The 20,192-nt window shown below is 39.4% G+C and overlaps 1 protein-coding gene and 1 long non-coding RNA gene across 4 annotated transcripts in view; one reads left to right on the top strand and one right to left on the bottom strand.

The window, feature by feature from the left end:
- Positions 1-12,716, bottom strand: part of CA8 (carbonic anhydrase 8) — a 144,834-nt gene extending 132,118 nt beyond the window's left edge. For 2 of the 3 annotated variants that reach the window (XM_075584053.1, XM_075584052.1), the window contains exons 1-2: positions 12,382-12,716; positions 4,649-4,840 (exon numbers count right to left, since the gene is read on the bottom strand). In XM_075584053.1, coding sequence (XP_075440168.1) covers positions 4,649-4,840; positions 12,382-12,457 — 268 coding nt within the window. In that variant the 5' untranslated portion in view covers positions 12,458-12,716. The remainder of the gene's footprint in view (positions 1-4,648; positions 4,841-12,381) is intronic. The other variant, XM_075584051.1, reaches the window with a different exon arrangement.
- On the top strand, positions 12,099-17,832 carry LOC142484623 (uncharacterized). Its single transcript, XR_012798079.1, has 3 exons — positions 12,099-12,716; positions 14,797-14,862; positions 17,512-17,832. It is a non-coding gene; the product is annotated as an uncharacterized LOC142484623 (long non-coding RNA).
- The last annotated feature ends 2,360 nt before the right edge of the window (positions 17,833-20,192 follow it).

Here is a 20,192-nt window from a genome sequence, read left to right as displayed (position 1 = left end):
AGTCCAGTGAAGCGTCGGTAGGGTTTCCCAGGAGCATTGAGGTGTCAGGGATTTCGAGCCAAAGCTAAGGACTTGTTCTGAGGAGTAAGGCTACTGTTCCAGGCATAGTCCAGTGACATGGACTGGACAATGTAATGCCTTCTGCTAAAGCAGGCACCCTGCAACTAGGAAAGTCTACAGTAGTTCTCAACCCCCGGACAACAGCAAGTGTGTATATTCTCTGTATTTTGTATTTCTGTGTGTTTCTGAGGTCTTACCAAATAAACCTCAGTTTATTTCACTGCCTTGTGACTGATCCCTTAAATATAAATGGTGTTAAAAGACCTGGTCTACAATGACATTCAGTAAGAGAAACAGTGCAATCCGGAGGCAACAGATACTGACAGGACATAATGTTACAGGTGGCAGAAATGTAATTCATTTGTCTAGACCTGGCCTGGCAAAATCAGAATAGCTTGGGGGCAAATTCTTTATCCAACTGCAAGCATCGGGCCACACCAAAAAAATTTATAGACAGTCACTAATGCCTGCATGTAAACTTTTTTCTTGCATTTTCCTTATTAAAAATACGTAAACATCGCTGATATGTCTCTCCCTTCCCTCCCATCCCACCTCTATCCCCCTCTCTCTGTGTGTCCCCATCCTTTACGTATCCCTCTGCCTTCATCCATTCCGGCTCTCACCCCCCATCCCTTCTCTCTCTCTCTCTCTCTCCCCGCCATCCATTCTCTCTCTCTGTCTCTTTTCTCTGTCTCCCCTCTCTCTCTCCCTTCTCCAAACCCTTCTCTCTCCCCTCAATCCCTTCACTCACTCTCCTCAATCCATTCTCTCTCTCCCCCTCTATCACTATTTCCCCCCTCTCACACTCTTGCTCTCTCACCGTAGACACACAATATCCCCCTGACCCACAATACACACACACACACTACCCCCTGCCCCACAATATACACAAAATAGCACCATCTCCACCACAATAGCTCTACAATACCCTCTCTGCCCCACAATAGTCCCAAACCTGCCCATCTCCCACACAATAACCCCACACCTTAACTTGGGGAGCCACCATGCCATGCGGCCTTCTTCCGGCACGTAGCAGTGAAAGAGGAGGAGGTGACATTGCTGCCATGCACAAGCGGGGGAGGAGTGCACCAGCAGAGGAGGAGGTGGCCCAGCAGGATCTTCCACACTCACCAGCCCCTGCAGTTACCAGGAACAGGATTCCTGTCCCAGCTCTCCCTCGTATTGGGTCGTGGGTCACATGACGACCCCTTGTGGGCCACATGCAGCCCACGAGTTTGACAGCCCTGTTCTAGTCTATCATTGACACCTTCACAAATTACAGTTTTGGGGAAAGATTTGAAGTTTGTTCCCTCTGTACATTTCAATGTTTTCAATACCATATTGGATCTAAATTGTTTTGTTAGAGATCTTACAGTGAAAAAATGTTTTCAACAAGTGACTCCAATGGAGGTGTGGGTGATCCCGGTTGGGAGTCTGAAAGTTCATTGGGCCCTGAGAAATCACTACAGGGAGTCTCCCTGATTAACACCAATGGTACTGCTTAAATGTGGTTGCAGGCTACTTCTCTTTCTTAATGGAGATCAGTGCTATTATGGATTTAGAGGATCTTTTGACCAGTGGGTGCACAAGTACAGATGTTGCAGGGGATTCTGCGGTCATGCAATCCATTCTCAAACCAGATAAAGTTTCTATCCCATATATGTCAGAGCTCAATAATTTGATTTATTCCAGAAATTGGTAGAAAATTATTTAATCAAATGATCTCAGGAAGGGAAATCTGGTGGCCCAACACACCCAGAAAATCTCTCAATAGAGTTGAGAAAGGCTCTGAGTGTTCTCAGAAAGCTTGATAATATCATCATAAAGAAATCGGACAAAGGGGCAGTGTAGGGTTAATGAACAAAGCTTATTACCACAAATATGCCTTACAGTAAATCGGTTAAAAGATAAAGATTCTTATGAGGTTCTGGGACAATCCTACCATTGTTTTTTTTTTGTTGCAAATAATGTTCAGATTTTTAAAGTCAGGCCACGATGAGGGCATCTTGACAGAAGCTGAATTTAAGTATATATAGAGAAACAAGACCATTGTACCAATATTTCATCATATCCCCAAGGTGCACAAGCATCCTCTGTGCCCCTCGGGAGACCTATAGTATCAGGGATAGGCTCCCTTAGTGAAGGTCTATCAGAGTATGTGGCCAGTTTCGTGCAGCCATTGGTGGTTAAGTTACCCTCTTTTCTCAGAGATACCAAACACCTTTTGACTGTGGTGGAGGAGATTGAATAGAAATCCACTTACATATGGATTACAATGGATGTTTCCACTCCTTATTCCTCTAATCAAACACGAGGATGGGTTGCGAGCTCTGAAACACTTTCTGGTAAATTACAGCAATTACCGTACAGTACAGATTGATTTTCTGTTGGAGGCACTGGATTTCCTACTGACACATACAGTAACTACTTTATGTTTGATGGCGTTGGGTAGAGAGAATGAGGGAGCGAGGGGGGAGAGATAAGGACACGGAGAGAGGGGGGAGAGAAAATGAGGGAGAGAGAGAAGTGTATGAATGTTAGAAGAAATCTATGAGGTACAACATTATAATTTTTCAGTTACATAGAAAATAAAAGGTGGTGGGAGGGGGGGGGGCATAAGGTCAGAAGTTCGCCCAGTGTGCCAAGTGCTCTATAAAGAGGCATCTGTACCTGTTTTTTTCGGCTGCTATTGCCTCTGCCAATACAGTAATAATGACTCCCAAGACTTTTACCTTTATAGTAGTTGACATGATAGTGCCATTATCTGCCTTTGGATTTTTGTGACCCAAGTGCATAATTTTGCAATTTTTGGCATTAAATTGTTGGTGCAACACACTTGACCATTTCTTTAATCTACCTTAATCATTATTATTATTAATAATAATAATTGTTTGTTCTTCTATAGCGGTGCTAGTTTTACATAGCGCTTTAAAGAGATTTTTTTGCATTGTATGACTTCAATGGGAGCTTCCATTAGATAATGCCCATACCGGCACTATTGCTTTCAATAATAACATTCTCAGACTCAAGAACAAATGTTTTTTTTACACACTAAATAATGTAATACTTTTATTTAATAGCTTTACAAATGAATGCTTGAAAGGGTAAATGTGACACATTACATTTCAAATATTTTATTATATTACAGTGTATTATTATTGCTTGAACGAGCGAAGTCAAAACTCCAGCTAAACTTTGTGGCCACTTTGGGTGTGTGTTTGTCTGATTTTTTTTATATGTGTTCTCTCTCCACAGGCCAAACGCCTGGACAGATTTTGATGAAAATTGTGAGGGTACCTTTCTGCTTTTCTAACTTAAATCTGCCAGAAGTTTCAACCAAATCGGTGTAGCCCCCAGCTTGTAATATTTTTGTTTGTTTTTTGACGTTCGTTTGTATTCTCTTTACAGGCCAAACTCCTTGACCGATTCAAACTATGAGGGTAACTTCATGCCATCCTAACTTAGATCTGCCAGAAGTTTCAATCAAATCGGTGCAGCTCCCATCTTGGAATCATTGTTTTGTTTTTTGAAGTGATAAAAAAAAAAAATGGTATCTCATTGATTCCTGATACAAAACATGAAATGTATTATTTTGCAACTTGCACTAAATTCACTTAAACCATTTCAGAGAAATTACATATTTAAAATGAAAATAAATTAGTAAATCATGGTAACAAACACTGTACAACAACCAGAAGCTTTACTTTGACATCAAGGTGGCAGTGATAATTATTCCCTGCCCAATAGGTTTTTGATTACTTTTTTTCACAATATCCATGATGCTAGATCTTATCTTTCATTAAACGGGGTGGATAGGAGGGAAGAAAGCATAATTACAGTATGCCACTGTATGAAGCACGACTACGACTACAGCTTGAATATGCTCTTCAGCTTTGGGCACAACTCCATAGAAAATACATTATAGAACTAGAGAAAGTGCAGAGCCACCAAATTAATAAAGGGGATGACAAATCTGATACACAGTATGAGGAGAGGGTAGATAATTTAGATTTATTTACATTAGAAAAGAGTCGTCTAAGAGGGGATATGGTAACTATATACAACTATATTCATGGTCTTTCAAAAGAACTATTCATCCCAAGTGCAATACAAATGACACAGGGTCATCCCTTTAGGTTGGAGGAAAAGAGATTTCACCAGGGACAAAAGGAAAGGGTTCTTTACAGTAAGGGCAGTTAAAATGTGGAATTCATGACCCATTGAGACTGTGATGGCAGATACAATAGATATCTTCAAAGAAAGGTTGGACATCTTTTTGGAAAGGTATACAGAGAATACCAAATACGTAAACATGGGAAGGATATTGATCCAGGGATTAATCCGATTGCTAATATTAGTCAGGAAGGAATTTGATATAGGTATATAGATAGTATATAGATAGTATATAGATATGTGCGTGTATGCGCGTGTAAGAAAACATGAGCAGCATTTTCCATTTGCTGTGAATTTGATCTATTCCAGACCCCGATGCAGAAGGATCCTTTATCCCAGTAACCCTTTTTCTCTGCAATCCCACAGTAAAGTAAAAACCTCAAAGCTAATGTGATAACGTATTTCAATTTCATACCTGATTTTGACTTCAGCATTATTTGAACTGCGTGGCCGTCATTAATTACTTCACAGTCACGACAGACAACATAGTTTGGTGATAATCGCACTTCTAGCAAGGAGTTGTCATATAAAGCTTCTCTTGAATTAATGTTGATAGGAGACTGATATTCTCCATTTGCTTCTGGATAAAGCAAGCCCCATTCAACACCTGAAAACCAACAAAAAGGTTATATTTTAGGTATACTAATCACTTGGATTTTTCACTGTCTGTATTCTTGATATTATAGTGAGGCTCTTTATACAGTAATTTTGGAAACTAAAAACTCTAATATTAGTATTTGTTTTTAAATTATATAACATAGAATTGTTTTTGGTTGAAAACCAATGTAAACAACATATAAAATATGAAATTAGAGATGAAAGAACAGTTCCTCTGTTAATGGAAATATATTAATAAACAATGCAGGATTGACAGCATTTTTCAATTTGTAGGTGTCAGGTTTCAGAGACAGGAACAGAAGACAATGGAGCTTATATACTAAAATCAGATTTGGATTTTTTATGTGCTGCAAAAGTTTAGCACAGAAAAAGTAGCACACGCCTTCATACATTGTGTATCCTACTGTATGTATGAAGGTTATTATGTGACTTCATAAAATGACATATAGTTTGTTGTTGGAAATGACACATTGTGTCCTGTTGAATACCTGATTGATACAATTTAAATGCAAACAGAATTATGTGTATTGTTTATTTACTGCATAACTAGTAATATGAATTATAATAGAAATAGTATTGATAAAAGCCATACTGTGAACATTTTGATAACCTATATAATGAAACATCCATGCTGCGTCAAATACATTTTTGGTTGATACACAGCAACTTAATTCTGCATTACAATATAAATAGACTTTTTAGGATTTACAACGGGTTCAATTTGGCAGGTGATTTTGACGCAGGTTAAACTATATTTTTTTGGCGCACAGATTCACGTTTTTTAGTACTTACCACATGCACATCCAATTTCTGTGTGCCAATATACATGCCCAAAAACTTTTTGCCTCTTAACGTGCACATTGAGAAAAAACAGAGGCGCTGACAGGGGGGGAGAGCCGGGACAAGTGTCCCGGGCCCAGTGGCTGCGGGGGACCGGGAGGCCGGACAAAGCAGTTGGGCATGACCTTTAGCTGCCCAAAATCTGTCCGCGGCCCTGAGAAAAAAGGTTAGTAGATACACACAATCACAATATAATTTGTGATTTTACATACGTCAATTTTACACCAAAAATTCAATTTACGATGCTTAGACCATAAGCCCCATATTGTGAGTTGCTGTGCTTGCCTGTCTAGCTTTTAATATGCTATATTTAGGACTCTATTCAATATGCTGTGAAACCATATTCTTCATCTCTGGGAAGATTATAGAGCAGCTACATTCAAATGAATGGAGTTATATATTTTCTGAGTAGAGAAAGATAGCTTCAGTTAATAATCAAACATTATACAGTGGCGAGAAAAAGTTTGTGAAGCCCAATGATAATTATGGAAATTGCATAGTTTTTCCATGATAATTTTGTTGAATCAAGACCAGTCTTTTCTTAAATATCCAATAGGGTTAATGTTAACCAGTTCCATGTCTTTTGAAACAAAATAATGTATGAATTAGACAAAAACACTGAGTAATTAAGAGTCAGGATATGCGCAAAAGTAATTGAAACCCTGGTTTTATCAGCTAAATAAATGGGGATAATTAGAATCAGGTGTTTAAATAATTAAGTAGATCTTCAGTGTGAATTTGGGAGGCCCAATTCTATATAAAGATCAGAAACTTTGTTAGTTTGGTCTTCACCATACAGGTGTGTGGAAACATGTCATGCCACGATCAAAAGAAATCTGAGGACCACAGTAAAGCAGTTATTAATGCTCATCAGTCTAGAAAGGGTTACAAAACTATTTCTAAGAATTGGGGCTCCACCAATCCCTTGTCAGACAAATGTAGAAAGTTCAAGAGCACAGTCACTCTGTCCAGGAGCGGTCGTCCTACTGTACCAAAATCTCTCCAAGAACAAAGCAACAAATCATCCAGGAAGTCACAAAGAACTCCAGAGTAACATCCAAGGATCTGAAGGCCACTCTCGCCTTGGCTAATGTGAGTGATCATGACTCAACTATCAGAAAAAGACTGAACAAGAATGGTGTTCATGGAAGGATAGCCAGAAGGAAACCACTGCTCTGTAAAAAGAACATATCTGCCCATCTGAAGTTTGCCATAGAGAACATAGATTATCCACAAGACTTCCTGAACAATGTTCTCTGAGCAGACGAGTGAAAGGTGGAACTTTTTGGCCTCAATGAGGAATATTATGTTTGGCGAAAACCAAACACAGCGTTTGAACAGAAGAAGCTCATCCCAACCATCAAGCATGATTGTGGGAGTGTGATGGTTTGCGGCTGCTTTGCTGCCTCATGACCTGGACGGCTTGTCATTATTGACACAACCATAAACTCTGCATTGTATCAGAAGATTCTAGAGGAAAATGTCAGACCATCCATCCGTGAGCTGAAGCGAAAGTGGGTCATGCAGCAAGACAATGATCCTAAACATAGAAGCAGATCTACAAAAAAAATGGGTGCAGAAGAAGAAACCTAGCCTAGAATGGCCTAGTCAAAGTCCGAACCTTTAATCCATCAAAATGTTGTGGCAGGACTGACTTGAAGCAAGCTGTCAAATCAAGGAAGCCCTCAAATGTCACTGAGTTGAAGCAGTTCTGTAAGGAGGAATGAGCCCAAATTCCTCAAAAGCGATGTTAGAGACTGACCAGCAGTTACTGGAAATTTTTAGTTGAAGTCATTGCTGTTCAAGGGGTATTACATCTAAAGGTTCACATACTATTTCACACATGGATATTCAATGCTCAATCATTTATGGATAAATAAATGTTGAAAAAGTATCATGTTTTTGACGCATTTGTTTGATGAGGTTATCTTTATCTATTATTAGGACTTAGATTAAGATCTAATAACATTTTAGGTTTGAAATATGTGAAAATCATAAGGAGTTCACAACGTTTTTATCGCCACTGTACATCTTTGTATCAACATCACGGGGGTGGGGGAACCCCACAGACATGATTGATGCTGTCATGACCCCAGATATCCCCCAGTCCTGAAAACAATAAAATGAGCCGTGCAGATTGTATGTACTGTAGTAATAAAAACAACACCAGCATCAGTCAAAAAGTGATCATTGACTTGCGGTAATTGTAATTGTGTGTCACTGAATTAAAATATGTACCCTATTATCTGGCAACCCTTCTCAGTTCTTTATGCAACTTAAACATTGTTTTTGTTATCAAGCAAAGTTTTTGGACATGTACCACATGCCATTTTCATTGTATTACTTTGCTTATTCATTTAGTCAGTGTTACAAAACTTGCTTTTCTGTTTATATCCGCTTAACCAGTTTGTAGCAGCAAAAAATAAGTTCCTGCAGGTGCAGCTTAGTCCAAATGAACCTCCCAGGATACAACAGTTGTTTAATTCCCCAAACCAAACATGGAAAGATACACACGCAGAAAACATATGTACACTGCAGAGTGTCTTCCCAAAGCACCGTGTCATGTGCTCTAATTTTTATGAAATACCTTTACAAAATTATTTGGAATGATTAAAAGACATCTCACTAATGCATCTTCACCAGAATTTACGAATATAGAAGTAGACACAATGAAATGCCCCAAATGCAACCTCCCTAAAGCCAACCTCAAGCACTGTGCCTGGACATGCGTAAAAATGAACGAGTCCTGGACACAGGTCCTACAATATATTAAAGAAGTCACGAACATTAGCTGGGTAAGACACCCCTCCACATGATATTTGCTAATACTGAACCTTGGACAATCAAGATCAACCAAAATAGGGGGGCATTCTCCCAACAGAGATGATTCTTCTGGTAGCCAGAAAAGCCATTATGATCAAGTGGTTGGATACACAAGCACCCAACATAGAACTTATCAAATCCTTTTTGGTCAAACTGATCACAATAGACAGAATATCTACCGAACAAGTAGGAGATAACCAGTATGACAAATTTGATCGAAAATGGGGGATGATTATAAACTCTTTCCCCCAGCTAGAACAGAATAAATTCAGATGACACCCAAGATAAGATGGTAAACTAAACCGGACGGAAAACCGGATAAAGGAAATAGAAAATAAGGAGAACGTCCTGCATCACAACATAACATAACAACATGACAGAACAGAGTAAAAACGAAGAGCCTAGACTAAACAAATATGATAACTAAAAGAAAGAATGGGAGTCACAAGTAAGCTATGATACAAGGTTTTGAGTTAAATGGTTGAGATATTAGATCAAGACCAGTTATAAGTTTCGAAAAAAGAAAAAATGGGTATTGCAAATATGTATTGAACTATGTAACATTAAACGATAACCTATGTACAGGTAAATACAAAATGCTACAATGTAATATTTTGAAATGTATCTGTAAACACCCTAATAAAAAGATACTTAAAAAAAAAAAAAAATACATCTCACTGCTAGAGAGAACTTGCCCAAATTGACTTTGCTTTGTTTCCCATTCACAAATTCACCCAAAAATTTGATAGACCTTTTTAGCGCAAAATGTTTTGGCCGAAATTGACAAATCGTAGTGTAATGTGAAATTAAGAACGCTAGAGCGGAATATACCCTGAAATATGGATCTTGCTGGAGTGGAGGGACGGAGTGAGTGAAAGGGAGAGGAAGAGATAGAGACCTATTTAGCACAGTGCCCATTGACCCCCCAAAACACTCATCTATACAACACGTGGAGAGATACATGGGACTACACCTGAGGTACTATGGGGAATATGCACATTTAAATAATTTGAATATATCTTGTACATTCGAATTAGGTTATTCAGGTATCTCAGGTGTGTTCACCGGTATCTCCCCTGGTATTGTATAAATGTGTTTTGGGAGATATACTGTACAAGTCGATGGTTACTACACTACATAGGACTTCTCTATCTCTTGCTCATTCATTCGTTTGTACAATACTTAACTGATAACTCTGTATATTGATGGATAAGATGTCTCTCGATAGCAACCTAGTTATTTCTTATTTACTTGTGGGAGTTAAGAACTTTGTCTTTGTAGTCTCGGTGGAAGGGCTTAAACAGACTGTGTCCTTGATCTTATCTTGAACATAAGATGTATATATATTGAATTATGCTGTATGTATTCTCATCTCTCTGTGACCCTTATTTATATAAAGGGAGGAGGTTTCATAATGTTGGTGTATGTGTCTGTAAATCAGAAGACCTATACTCAATAGTAAATAATTAACAGGACCACTGATATCACGGCCCATAACAAGAACAAACCACTGGCATTCTTCATGTTTTTGATAACATTATCTGCTAAATGTTACATTGTGTGTGAACATATTTTGTATTTATTCTTAGGACATGGAGTTAAAATACAGTATGAAGATTTTCATTCCGTACAGAACAGTTATGGTTGATTCAAAGAAGTAATAAGTAGTGTTTACCACTGCCAGACCTGTATTCAGAAAATGTATGTCTTTTGAGCAAATCGTTTCAGTGTACTGTTCCATTTAGCAACACATATTGGAACTGTGATAAAAAGAAACATGTTCACAACATTTTCTTTGGTACAATTCTAGATGGAAATGTACATCAGATTTATCAAATAAACCCAATATTATTATTTTTTCCTTTCATACAACTTGGGAAGTTTTTGGGTGACGATTGTAATCAGTTTTGCACCAAAGATATGTTGACACATGAATATCAAAATGCGAAAGGTACAATAACAACTGTGACAGGATATATCAAGCACACAGATGTTATAGTTTGTTACAGGTTAGCTGGAGGTTCTACCTTACGGAGAAAAGAGGTATGAAGCAAATAATGATTTGTATCAAACAGTGCTCGGTTATAAAGATGGAGTTACAAATAAATGTTTAGGATATTTCTGGCACTAGTCATGCAAAAATACAGAGTGTCATAGTTTTTCAGAATGCAGAATCACTGGATGTAGCATCAAGATATACTGTAGCATCGGATTAGGATAAAATGAATGTTAAGGAAATCAAGTAAATTGAACTGCTCCTTCAATATTGCGGAGCCAATGACAATGATAATGCTGCAATATATAGATTAATGGGTTTACACATTCTACAATCTTCTTAGATCCTCAAGATCCAGCTACTGTACTGAAAACCGATAGCAAAATAATCTATTAAAGATCTACATAAATTATAAAACGACCCACATAACCTACTGTTAATGCCCCAGAATCTCAGAAATAAATCCCAGCAGTAATGATGAATGCTTTGATGATTCTGACATTTAATATACATTCATTCTAAGGAATTTAGCACAGTGTATATTGGAATTGCTTATCATTATACAGTAGCGACATACTTTATCGCACTAAATGCCGGCGGCATGCCGGGATCTACCCCAGCTGCCGCCAGTAATAACCGCGCGCCGCCGCGTTTCCCCCACGCACCCCCCCCTCCAACTCGCGCGCAATTTACTATGCTTCCGGACCCCGAGCCCGGCTTCTGCTCTGCCCCTCTGCTTCCCCGCACCCCCGCTTACCTTGATTTGATCTCCAGGGGTGTCGGGGAAGCCTGGGGAAGCCAGGGAAGACGGGGAAGCCGGGCGCGCTTGTGACTGTGACGTCACAGTGCGCCGCCACGCGCCGCGGCTACCCGCTTCCCAGCCACATACAGCCAGCGGCTTTTGCTCGAATAAGAGCTGCCGCTGCTGTACATGTTCACTTTATGTGGAATTTCCCCCTTTGCCACTATCCTTTTGAAAAAAGCGATGCTCCTGTAACCTCCTTATACTGTATAAAAGGTCAGGCAGAAAGATAGGTAGAATATAGATATAAAAAATAACTTTATGTATATATTTCTATGGGCAGATATGTGTTATGTCTAAAACTATATATGCGCTCTAATTTCCATAGACACTTCAAAGAGAGAATATATCACCAATGTATTTGCACAATTGATATATAATAGATTAATTAGTTGTTGGTATTATTTATTAGTTGATGTAAGAATATTGCGATGCAAAACTCCAACACAGCCAGGTGTTGTTTTCAGGAATAAAATATTAATATTGTAAATAAAACAGCACAAAGGGCAGAAATGTGGAATAGATGCAACATAAATACATATCAGTTCGTAGATCTAAGCAAATTAAATGAATATGTCTGGAACTATTTTACTGAGGATGCAGAAAACCCTTCAAAAGTCATTTTTACGTAATATTAACACTTCTCGAGCAGGTGGGTTGCTACATTGTCATGTGACATGTCAAACACACGAATAACTACCCTAGCAATGATTTGCGGGATTAGTCATTGTTATATAATACTGTATATACAAAAGTGAATATATTCTTTATAGTGGGGAAACGGTCATTAAGAACCACGTCATCCTTTAAGAAGATAACGATTAGAATCCAGTCATCTTCAATTACAAAGTGGGATTGTTTACTTTTTTGAGCTATGCAGAACTGTCTTTTAAACTCCTGGTAAACACCGAAAGTCTCCAGCATAATAAATCTGAACTCACAACCAAGCCACTAGCTGCTATGATTACAGTAGCGCAGCTCGTTCCCAAGCCCCACAATGAGAGCCCACTTTGCCAGTTTACTACAGTAAAAGGCTCCAGATGATAGAAGGAACAAAAAGGGCTCTAACCTTCCTCATAGCCCCACTCCTGGTTCTCCTGGTCTGAATGCGGTGCCGAGCCTTCGATGTAATGCTTGTCAGCCATCGGAAAGCCTGTGCTCTTGCGTCGCCTGTCCTCCTGCGTCTCCTGTCCTCCTGCGTCTCCTGTCCTCCTGCGTCTCCCCTCCTGCGTCTCCTGTGCTCCTGCGCTCCTCCTGCGTCTCCTGTCCTTCTCCTGCTGCTTCTCGGAATGTGTGAGTCTGGGCGAGCACTCAGCTTACTCCTTCTGGGACCCAAGGAGGACACACACACCTCCCCCTCCCAGAGGCTCTCTGAGCCGTCACTCCTGTATGTGGACAGAGGAGGTGAGTTGTTTGTAGCAACTGTGATTGTGGGTTGTGTATTATACACGTATATATGTGTATGTGTGGTTTGTATATTATCATTATATATGGTATGGTAGTAATTGCAGGAGTGAAATGCGTACGTATAAACAGTTTTCTATAGTTGTATGTATGTTTGTATATATAATATATATATTTGTATAATTTGAAGAACACTGTTGATGTGCTGTATGGTGTGTATTTATGTTCAAGTATACTGTATGGGTGTATATAGATACGTATAGATAGGTATAGATCATATCATATCCTCCAACTTTATTTACTATACTGCATCTATTGTTCTATGTTGTGTAACTATTAAAACCAGGTGTACTTATTGTACCTATTTCTATGGTGCAAGAAGTACAGAGCACTTTATTGCCTGACTCCCATTGGTTAAAGCACATAACTTGGAGATAATTATAGCAGCTTGAAGATTGGTGACTGATTTGACAGAATAGATGATCAGCCTGTTGTATGAAAACTATCATTACATCTATTTTTGGTGCTTCTTAGTATATAAAAATAAATCCAGAAAATAAATACTGTTTAGTTCCCAATGCAATATCCAAATGACAACGTATATACTGTAGTTAAATACTTATCTGGTTGTTGAAGACAAACAGATAAGTATTTGACTGTATACTTTGTCATTTGGATGTTGCATTGGGGCTTTTTTTTTGTATACAATAGATTTAATCACACCCAATAGCACTCCTTTTGACGTTGTATGTATGTGTGTATGTGTGTATGTGTGTATGTATGTATGTATGTATGTATGTATGTATATATATATGTATGTATATATATATATATATATATATATATATATATACATATATATACATATATATATATACACACACACACACACACACACACACACACACACACACACACACACATATATGCAGCAGCAGGCACTTCAAAGGCTAGGTGTAAGTAGGTGCTTGTTCAATAGGGATGAATAGTGAACATGGTGTCCCACCAGGAGACAAGAACAGCACTCAAAGGTATAATGCAAAAAATGTATTAAACACAAAGAACAGGCACAAACAGTCCAACGTTTCGGTCCTGTATAGGACATTCCTCAGGGGCGTGCTAGAGAACAATGCCCACAAAAAAACATATATACCCATCACCAACCTGTGTGCACAATCATATATATATATATATATACACATATATATATATATATATATATATAGTCCATAGTATAACAGTGTTGCACACTAGTCTTCTCAAAATGCAGATGCTTGTCCCATAAAGCAGATAATAAACTTGTATAGTTACCAGAGTAGCCAGAACTGGTCCAGTGGTCCGGTGACAGAAAGACAGCACACAGTGGTATAGAAAAAAACTGTATTAAAGTTAACGCAGGACACCAAAACCGGTTTTGGTGTCCTGCGTTATCTTTAATACAGTTTTTTTCTATACCACTGTGTGCTGTCTCTCTGTCACCGGACCACTGGACCAGTTCTGGCTACTCTGGTAACTATACAAGTTTATTTTTATATATATATATATATATATATATATATATATATATATATATATAAATATATATATTGTTGGGTTCAGAGCTTGCAGTTACCTATATTAAATTGCATGTCTTATGGCAATAGGAGTTGCTTGCAATTAACTCATTGACCCCACATTGTAAGATGAATGAAAGTGTTTTGTGTGTGTTGGAGTGTCTGTCGTATACAGTACATCTCTTTTAGCATGTACTAAACATGTCCATATGTACAGTACGTATGTTTCTATGTTACAAACACACACGTGGTAATGAAGCATGACAAAAGCAATATTAATAATGACAATGTGTTGATTTAATTTGTGAAATTATATTTCGTGCACATAGAATATGTTTTACTTACCTGTGTGACTATGAGTGCATGCACATCTGACGTCATTTTTTTGGGACTAATTGTGCTTAAACATATTGAGAGACAAACATGAAGTACTGTATACTGAGACAGACACTTAGGTAACCCCATAACAAACTCCTGAAAAATGCATGTATATTCATATAATACCTTTATGACTTTTTTTCTTTCAGAAGCAGTACATGTAGAAATCTTCTTAACCAACCTTTATAAGAACAGACACACTATGCATACTGTAGGTAAGTGTATATGCACCAGGTGTACAGGATACATAAATCAGTATGTCATTACATTTCCAGATCTCTGTTTATTTTCATGAGACATAAAGTGAAAGGGTGTGTGAAAGTGTGTATACATTGAGAGTCATATTTACCAAGCGGTACTATTCCATTTGACACTTGAATGTGTGGGCCGTAAGGCGTTTTATGGTAAAACACTGCATAGTAAATATGTATATAGTAAATATGACCATTGTGTTCATGAGAATTAGCATATCAGCACTTTATGATGTTTTTAGGTGCCCAATTTATGCTTGTGCATAAAGTATCATTTCTGTGTTTTGTGTGAGCCCCTAACCTGCAGTAGCAGCAATGACACACTAGAAAGAGGTGACAGAGGTGAGTCTATCCTGGCATCCAACCTCTGCCCAGCTGCCCTTTTTTCCTAAGTGAATAATTCCAATGTCAATTTCCAAATTTGCTTTTAAACTAATAAATGCAGAATTATGTTTCTGTCCTAAGATATGACCATTCTCCTTTTACTGCTCTAAGATTATATCTTCCCAATTTTCATATATTTTCAAATTCTAAAACGTTTATCCTCAAAAGTACTGTATAGCTCATTGTGATTCCTATTAGAGATGAGTGAATTCAGGGGGGCAAAATGTAAAGATCTTTGATACCTTAAAATTAACAGATGCAGTGCCGCCAACAGAAATATTTGGGCCCAGGATAAATGTAAGGAGCAGGGGCCCCCCTCACGGCAGACATGGAGGGCCTGGGAGGAAGAGAAAGATGTATGGGCCTAGGGAGGGAGAAGCATATATGGGCATGGGGGGGAGGGAGGAAGAAGAGAGTGTATGGACCTGAGGGGGAGATGGAGTATAGGACTGGGGGGGTAGTGGAACGAGGAGGAGGTATGGTATGGGGGGATAGCTATGTTCAGGTTTGGCCACAGTGGTGAGATGCCTCACGGCCTACCTGCGGTCCACGGAGGGACTTAACGGAGGCTAGTCAAAGTCACTTTCAAGGCCTGCAGAAGTCCTGCAAAGGGGCCTAGCGTATGCCCGAGGGTCATAGTCACAATCCAGTAAACAGTTCCAGTTTAAAATATTGCAAGTACTACTTCGTTTACCATTACATATGGAACGGGATTGGTATTTTGGAAGGACTATGACCACTTTCTACATTTTACACTTCTCACCCATCTAATCCCAATCCAGATGATCTGCTAATGGCAAGGTATAAAATATTTTTTAATTTTCAAGTCAGAAAGTCTGACGAGAGAAGCAGGAGGAGTTCAGGTCTGAAGACATGGTAACAAATCATTAAGTACTAGCCTGATTTAAATGAAATATTTTAAAAGTTAAAGACGTGAAGGTGTCTATGCAGCATTATATTAATCATAAGAAAGGGTTAATAATGATGAAATATTGGGTTTTAGTGAATTTGGATGTGTGTTGATTTTGTGTTTTTTTTTAGTTTTAACACTAGAAAGAGATGACAGAAGAGACAGTGAGAGTCCATCCAGACCTCCATCCTCAGCCCAGTTGCCCTTTTTAATAAATTAGTCACAATTCATATTTACCTGAATCTACTGTATCTTCTTCACAATATAGTATCAGCAATATGAAAAGCATGGGTCCAAGACCGAGCATTGAGAAAATCCATATACAACACAATCCCAAACTAAATGTATTCCATTCATTGCTACTCACTAATGGCAGAACTTGAACCAATTCTCAATGTAGGTGCAAATGTTGCCACACACTCGTTTTATTTATTTAGTACAGTAACTTATTTTGTGGCACTTTTTCAAAATATAAGTACATTACATCAGGTTTAGGCATAGTTGCTAAACCATGTTACGCTGTAACACACCTACAGTAACAGCACATTCTAGTAAATGGGCTGTCATGTGCAAAATGTAAAGCACATTACCTTGATCCATGTCAGAGGTGCTGAACTCTAGTCCTCAAGACCCCCCAACAGGTCAGGTTTTCAGAATATCCCAGATTGAGCTGCCTGTGCTTAAGCAGGCACTGATTGAGTGACCTGTGTTGAAGCAGGGATATCCTCAAAACCTGACCTGTTGGGAGGGGAGAGGGGGGGGGGAGTCAGGACTGGAGTTGAGCACCCCTGATCTAAGTAACTGCTTATTTTCTTTAAAAAAAAAAGCAATTGTATTACTTTTGCTTGCCTCGTCTCTTTTAAAACTATGTTTATTACTATGGATGTGTGAAATACCTGCAACAATTCACACATTTTGGGAAAATTGTACAATTGTTAAAAAATAAATAAAGTGTCAAGTTATAAAAATGGCAACACTCACAAAAAACACCAAGAAACACATTTATATTCAGTGGTTAAAAAGCATCCCCAAAAAGATACCAGCAGTGTTCAATTTGATTGATATTCTTTTAATTTCTAGAAACTGTAAATAGTAATTACATAAGTAGCAGTTTTCCTGTGCTCATTAATCTCTATTGTTTGGAAGTTGAAACCACTACAGTGCTTTAACTTTGTTGTGTGTTTTTTTGCATAACTCAGGATTATTCATGAAGCTTCTTTGGCTGTGAACAGGTCATTTTTGATTCTCCGTGTAACACATAATTACAGATATAGCTCATATTTATTCACAATTACATTTCTGTCTTGGGTTAAAACTAGGTCTTTTACAAGTGCTCCACCCTGACTGGATTGAAAAACAGGATGGATGCAATACCAAGTGGAACAAAGAACCTTGTTAAGAGCAAATGCAGCTGTTTCTTATCGACCCTAGAATCAGCCCTTGTCAGGGACAAGAGGATTTACACATTCGGAAAGAACAGTGTATCGGAGACACTTTATAAAAGAGATGAATAAATGATTTTTGTTTATTTGTAAAGCACCAACACATTCTGCAGCGTGGAATAAATCACCAGATTATGAAAATTAAAAGGGATCTACTGTAACTGAATTTATAAGAAAATTAAACAAAGAGCCAGTGTAAAAAATGACGTTACATGTGATTGACAGGTGATCTTTCAAATATACAATAATGTTAAGTGCTCCGGTTGCCCAATAATAATTCCCTTCATGCAGACTAAGCACTCTTGAACATTCAGCAGTCTTTCATCAAATAGTAGTATATACGCCCAAACATCCACAGAATCAGGCTCTCTTTGTCTTTCTTTTCTTCCCCATTTTTAAGTTGTATCAAAATTGCCTAATTGGAATCCCATGGCAGACTCAGCCCCAGAGGAGCTCTGAACCAGCTGCTGTTACAGATGGATCAGAGCTGGCAGGAAAAGAAATCAGTAGGTAGAATGAACACCAAAGAGATGTAAAGAAAAAAGATAACACGAAGCATATGCAAAATCAAGATATTATTGTTTTATTGTAACCTGTAAAAAAAAATATGTAAACTCAGTTGTTAAACAGTTTGGCACGACATTCCTTGGAACTGAGAAACCACTGAGTAATGTTCTTAGCATACTTACACAAAGTACTATGTCATTACAAAGTTGACAAGTAACTTGTGCAGATAATTAAAAGTCCCTGTCCAAAAGAACTTAGTCAATGTTGGTGCCAAAGGAACAGGAAGATAACGTTCTTTTAGGCCAGTTGTATATATTTATTTGTACCGGTGTTTCCCCCACCCAATCGCAGATATGGGCCATTACAGGGTGTATGGTGCATATAACTGCTGGTAACAGGAGGGCTGAGTCGTCCGCTGGTGGTAGTGGGGACACAGGAACAGGCTTCTGGGGTTCATACCCCACATATCTCCTCAGCAGTGCAGCGCCTCCATCTGCTGTAGGCTCCAGGAACTTAAGGTGATCTTCCACGGTAGAACTATTACCTCTCCCCCCCAGTAAGGTCACGCACCAGGCAGGAAGTATATTGCAAAATAGGAATGGGTTTATTACTACACTGCAGTAACAGTTACACAGCAGTCATCTGCCGGCTATAGTCTGTCAGGTCAGCTACCACTCAAAATGGTCCCTGAACCGTCACTACAGGCCAAGGGTACCAGCAGCCATCCTAGCTCTTCCCCACCTCCCTAGCAGAGGCAGAGGTATGGTCCACACTCACTCTCCCCCAGAAGAGCACATGGGAAGGTCCCAATCTCCGGCTCCCAGTTGTATGACCTGCCTTCCTCAGAGGGAAGGAACAACTAACTTTTTGGCGGTCCTGCCCTTAAGTACAGCCAGAAGGCGGCCACCTCGTTGTCCCAGCTACAACAGGATGTACCACCCCCTGCTGTCACTCAAGTGCAGTACCAAATGTGAGGGGGGAAACCCCATAGCAACTACTTGCAAGGCCTGCTTATACCAGGATTTACTGCCAGGAGGGAAACAAACTAGTAGCCACAGATGGCATGGCTACATATATATTCATGTGGATAAAAATTGTTAAATACTTTGAGCCAGCCATAATTTTTAGGAGCTAGAATGTTGTTATGTTGGAAGGGCTGTTCCGTCTCCCCACCCTCCATTGGTGGCTATCTGTGTCTGTCACACTAACACACACATTGACTCTACACTTGCTGCCACACTCATGCTCACTGCCATACTCACTCACTGCCACACTCACTGCTTCATTGTGAAAACTCCTGCCACGGCCACACTGTCAGAATTGAAAGCAGGGGTAGATGGAGTTCAGGAGCACTCGGCCTCCCTCTCTCCCTAACGGCTCATGCCTCTCTTCTACCCGCTCTCTGATTGAGCCCCCGCTCCAAAGCACAAGCTTGGCTAAGCAGAGCAGCACTGACTCATCAGTCACTCACCGCAACAGTCCCTGTGCTATTGCCGGTCATGGTGGTTAGCAGCACAGGCACAAGAGACAAAATATTAGGCGACCAGGCACTCGGTACATTTCCATCCTGGTATAGTGACCTAAGGTAAATACGTTAGAATTTGCCCTGCCCTTTTGTAGAATCTCAGAAACCGTGTCATTGTCAAGGCAACAAAAAAGTTTGATAAATCAGCATTGGCAAATGATTGACCTTGTAACATTTGAGACTTGCCCCTCTTCCCATATATTCCTCCCCAACGTACCAACCCACATCAGTGCACATGATGTAATAAACTACTCAACACCGAACTGGAGGTAAAATGACCACAGCTTATAGGTATACTTATATTCATGGCTACTACTAGAAGACAGGTGCAGGGCGGTGGCAGTAGGGGAGGACGGTGGTGGCTGCAGAGGAGGACGCAGGACTGTGGGTGCAGAGCAGGGCAGCAGAGGAGGAGGAAATCTTCACTGACTACCGGTGTCTACTGCAGCTACAGCGCAGTTCCTCCCTGGCCATCCTCCTCCTGTGCCACCTTGCTCCGTTTCCGCCATCCTCCTCTGCTGCCCTG

Source organism: Ascaphus truei, chromosome 2 (assembly GCF_040206685.1).
Source record: "Ascaphus truei isolate aAscTru1 chromosome 2, aAscTru1.hap1, whole genome shotgun sequence".
Taxonomy (NCBI): domain Eukaryota; kingdom Metazoa; phylum Chordata; class Amphibia; order Anura; family Ascaphidae; genus Ascaphus; species Ascaphus truei.
The sequence above is the reverse complement of the archived record's forward strand: the minus strand, read 5'-3'. Positions and strand labels throughout refer to the sequence as shown.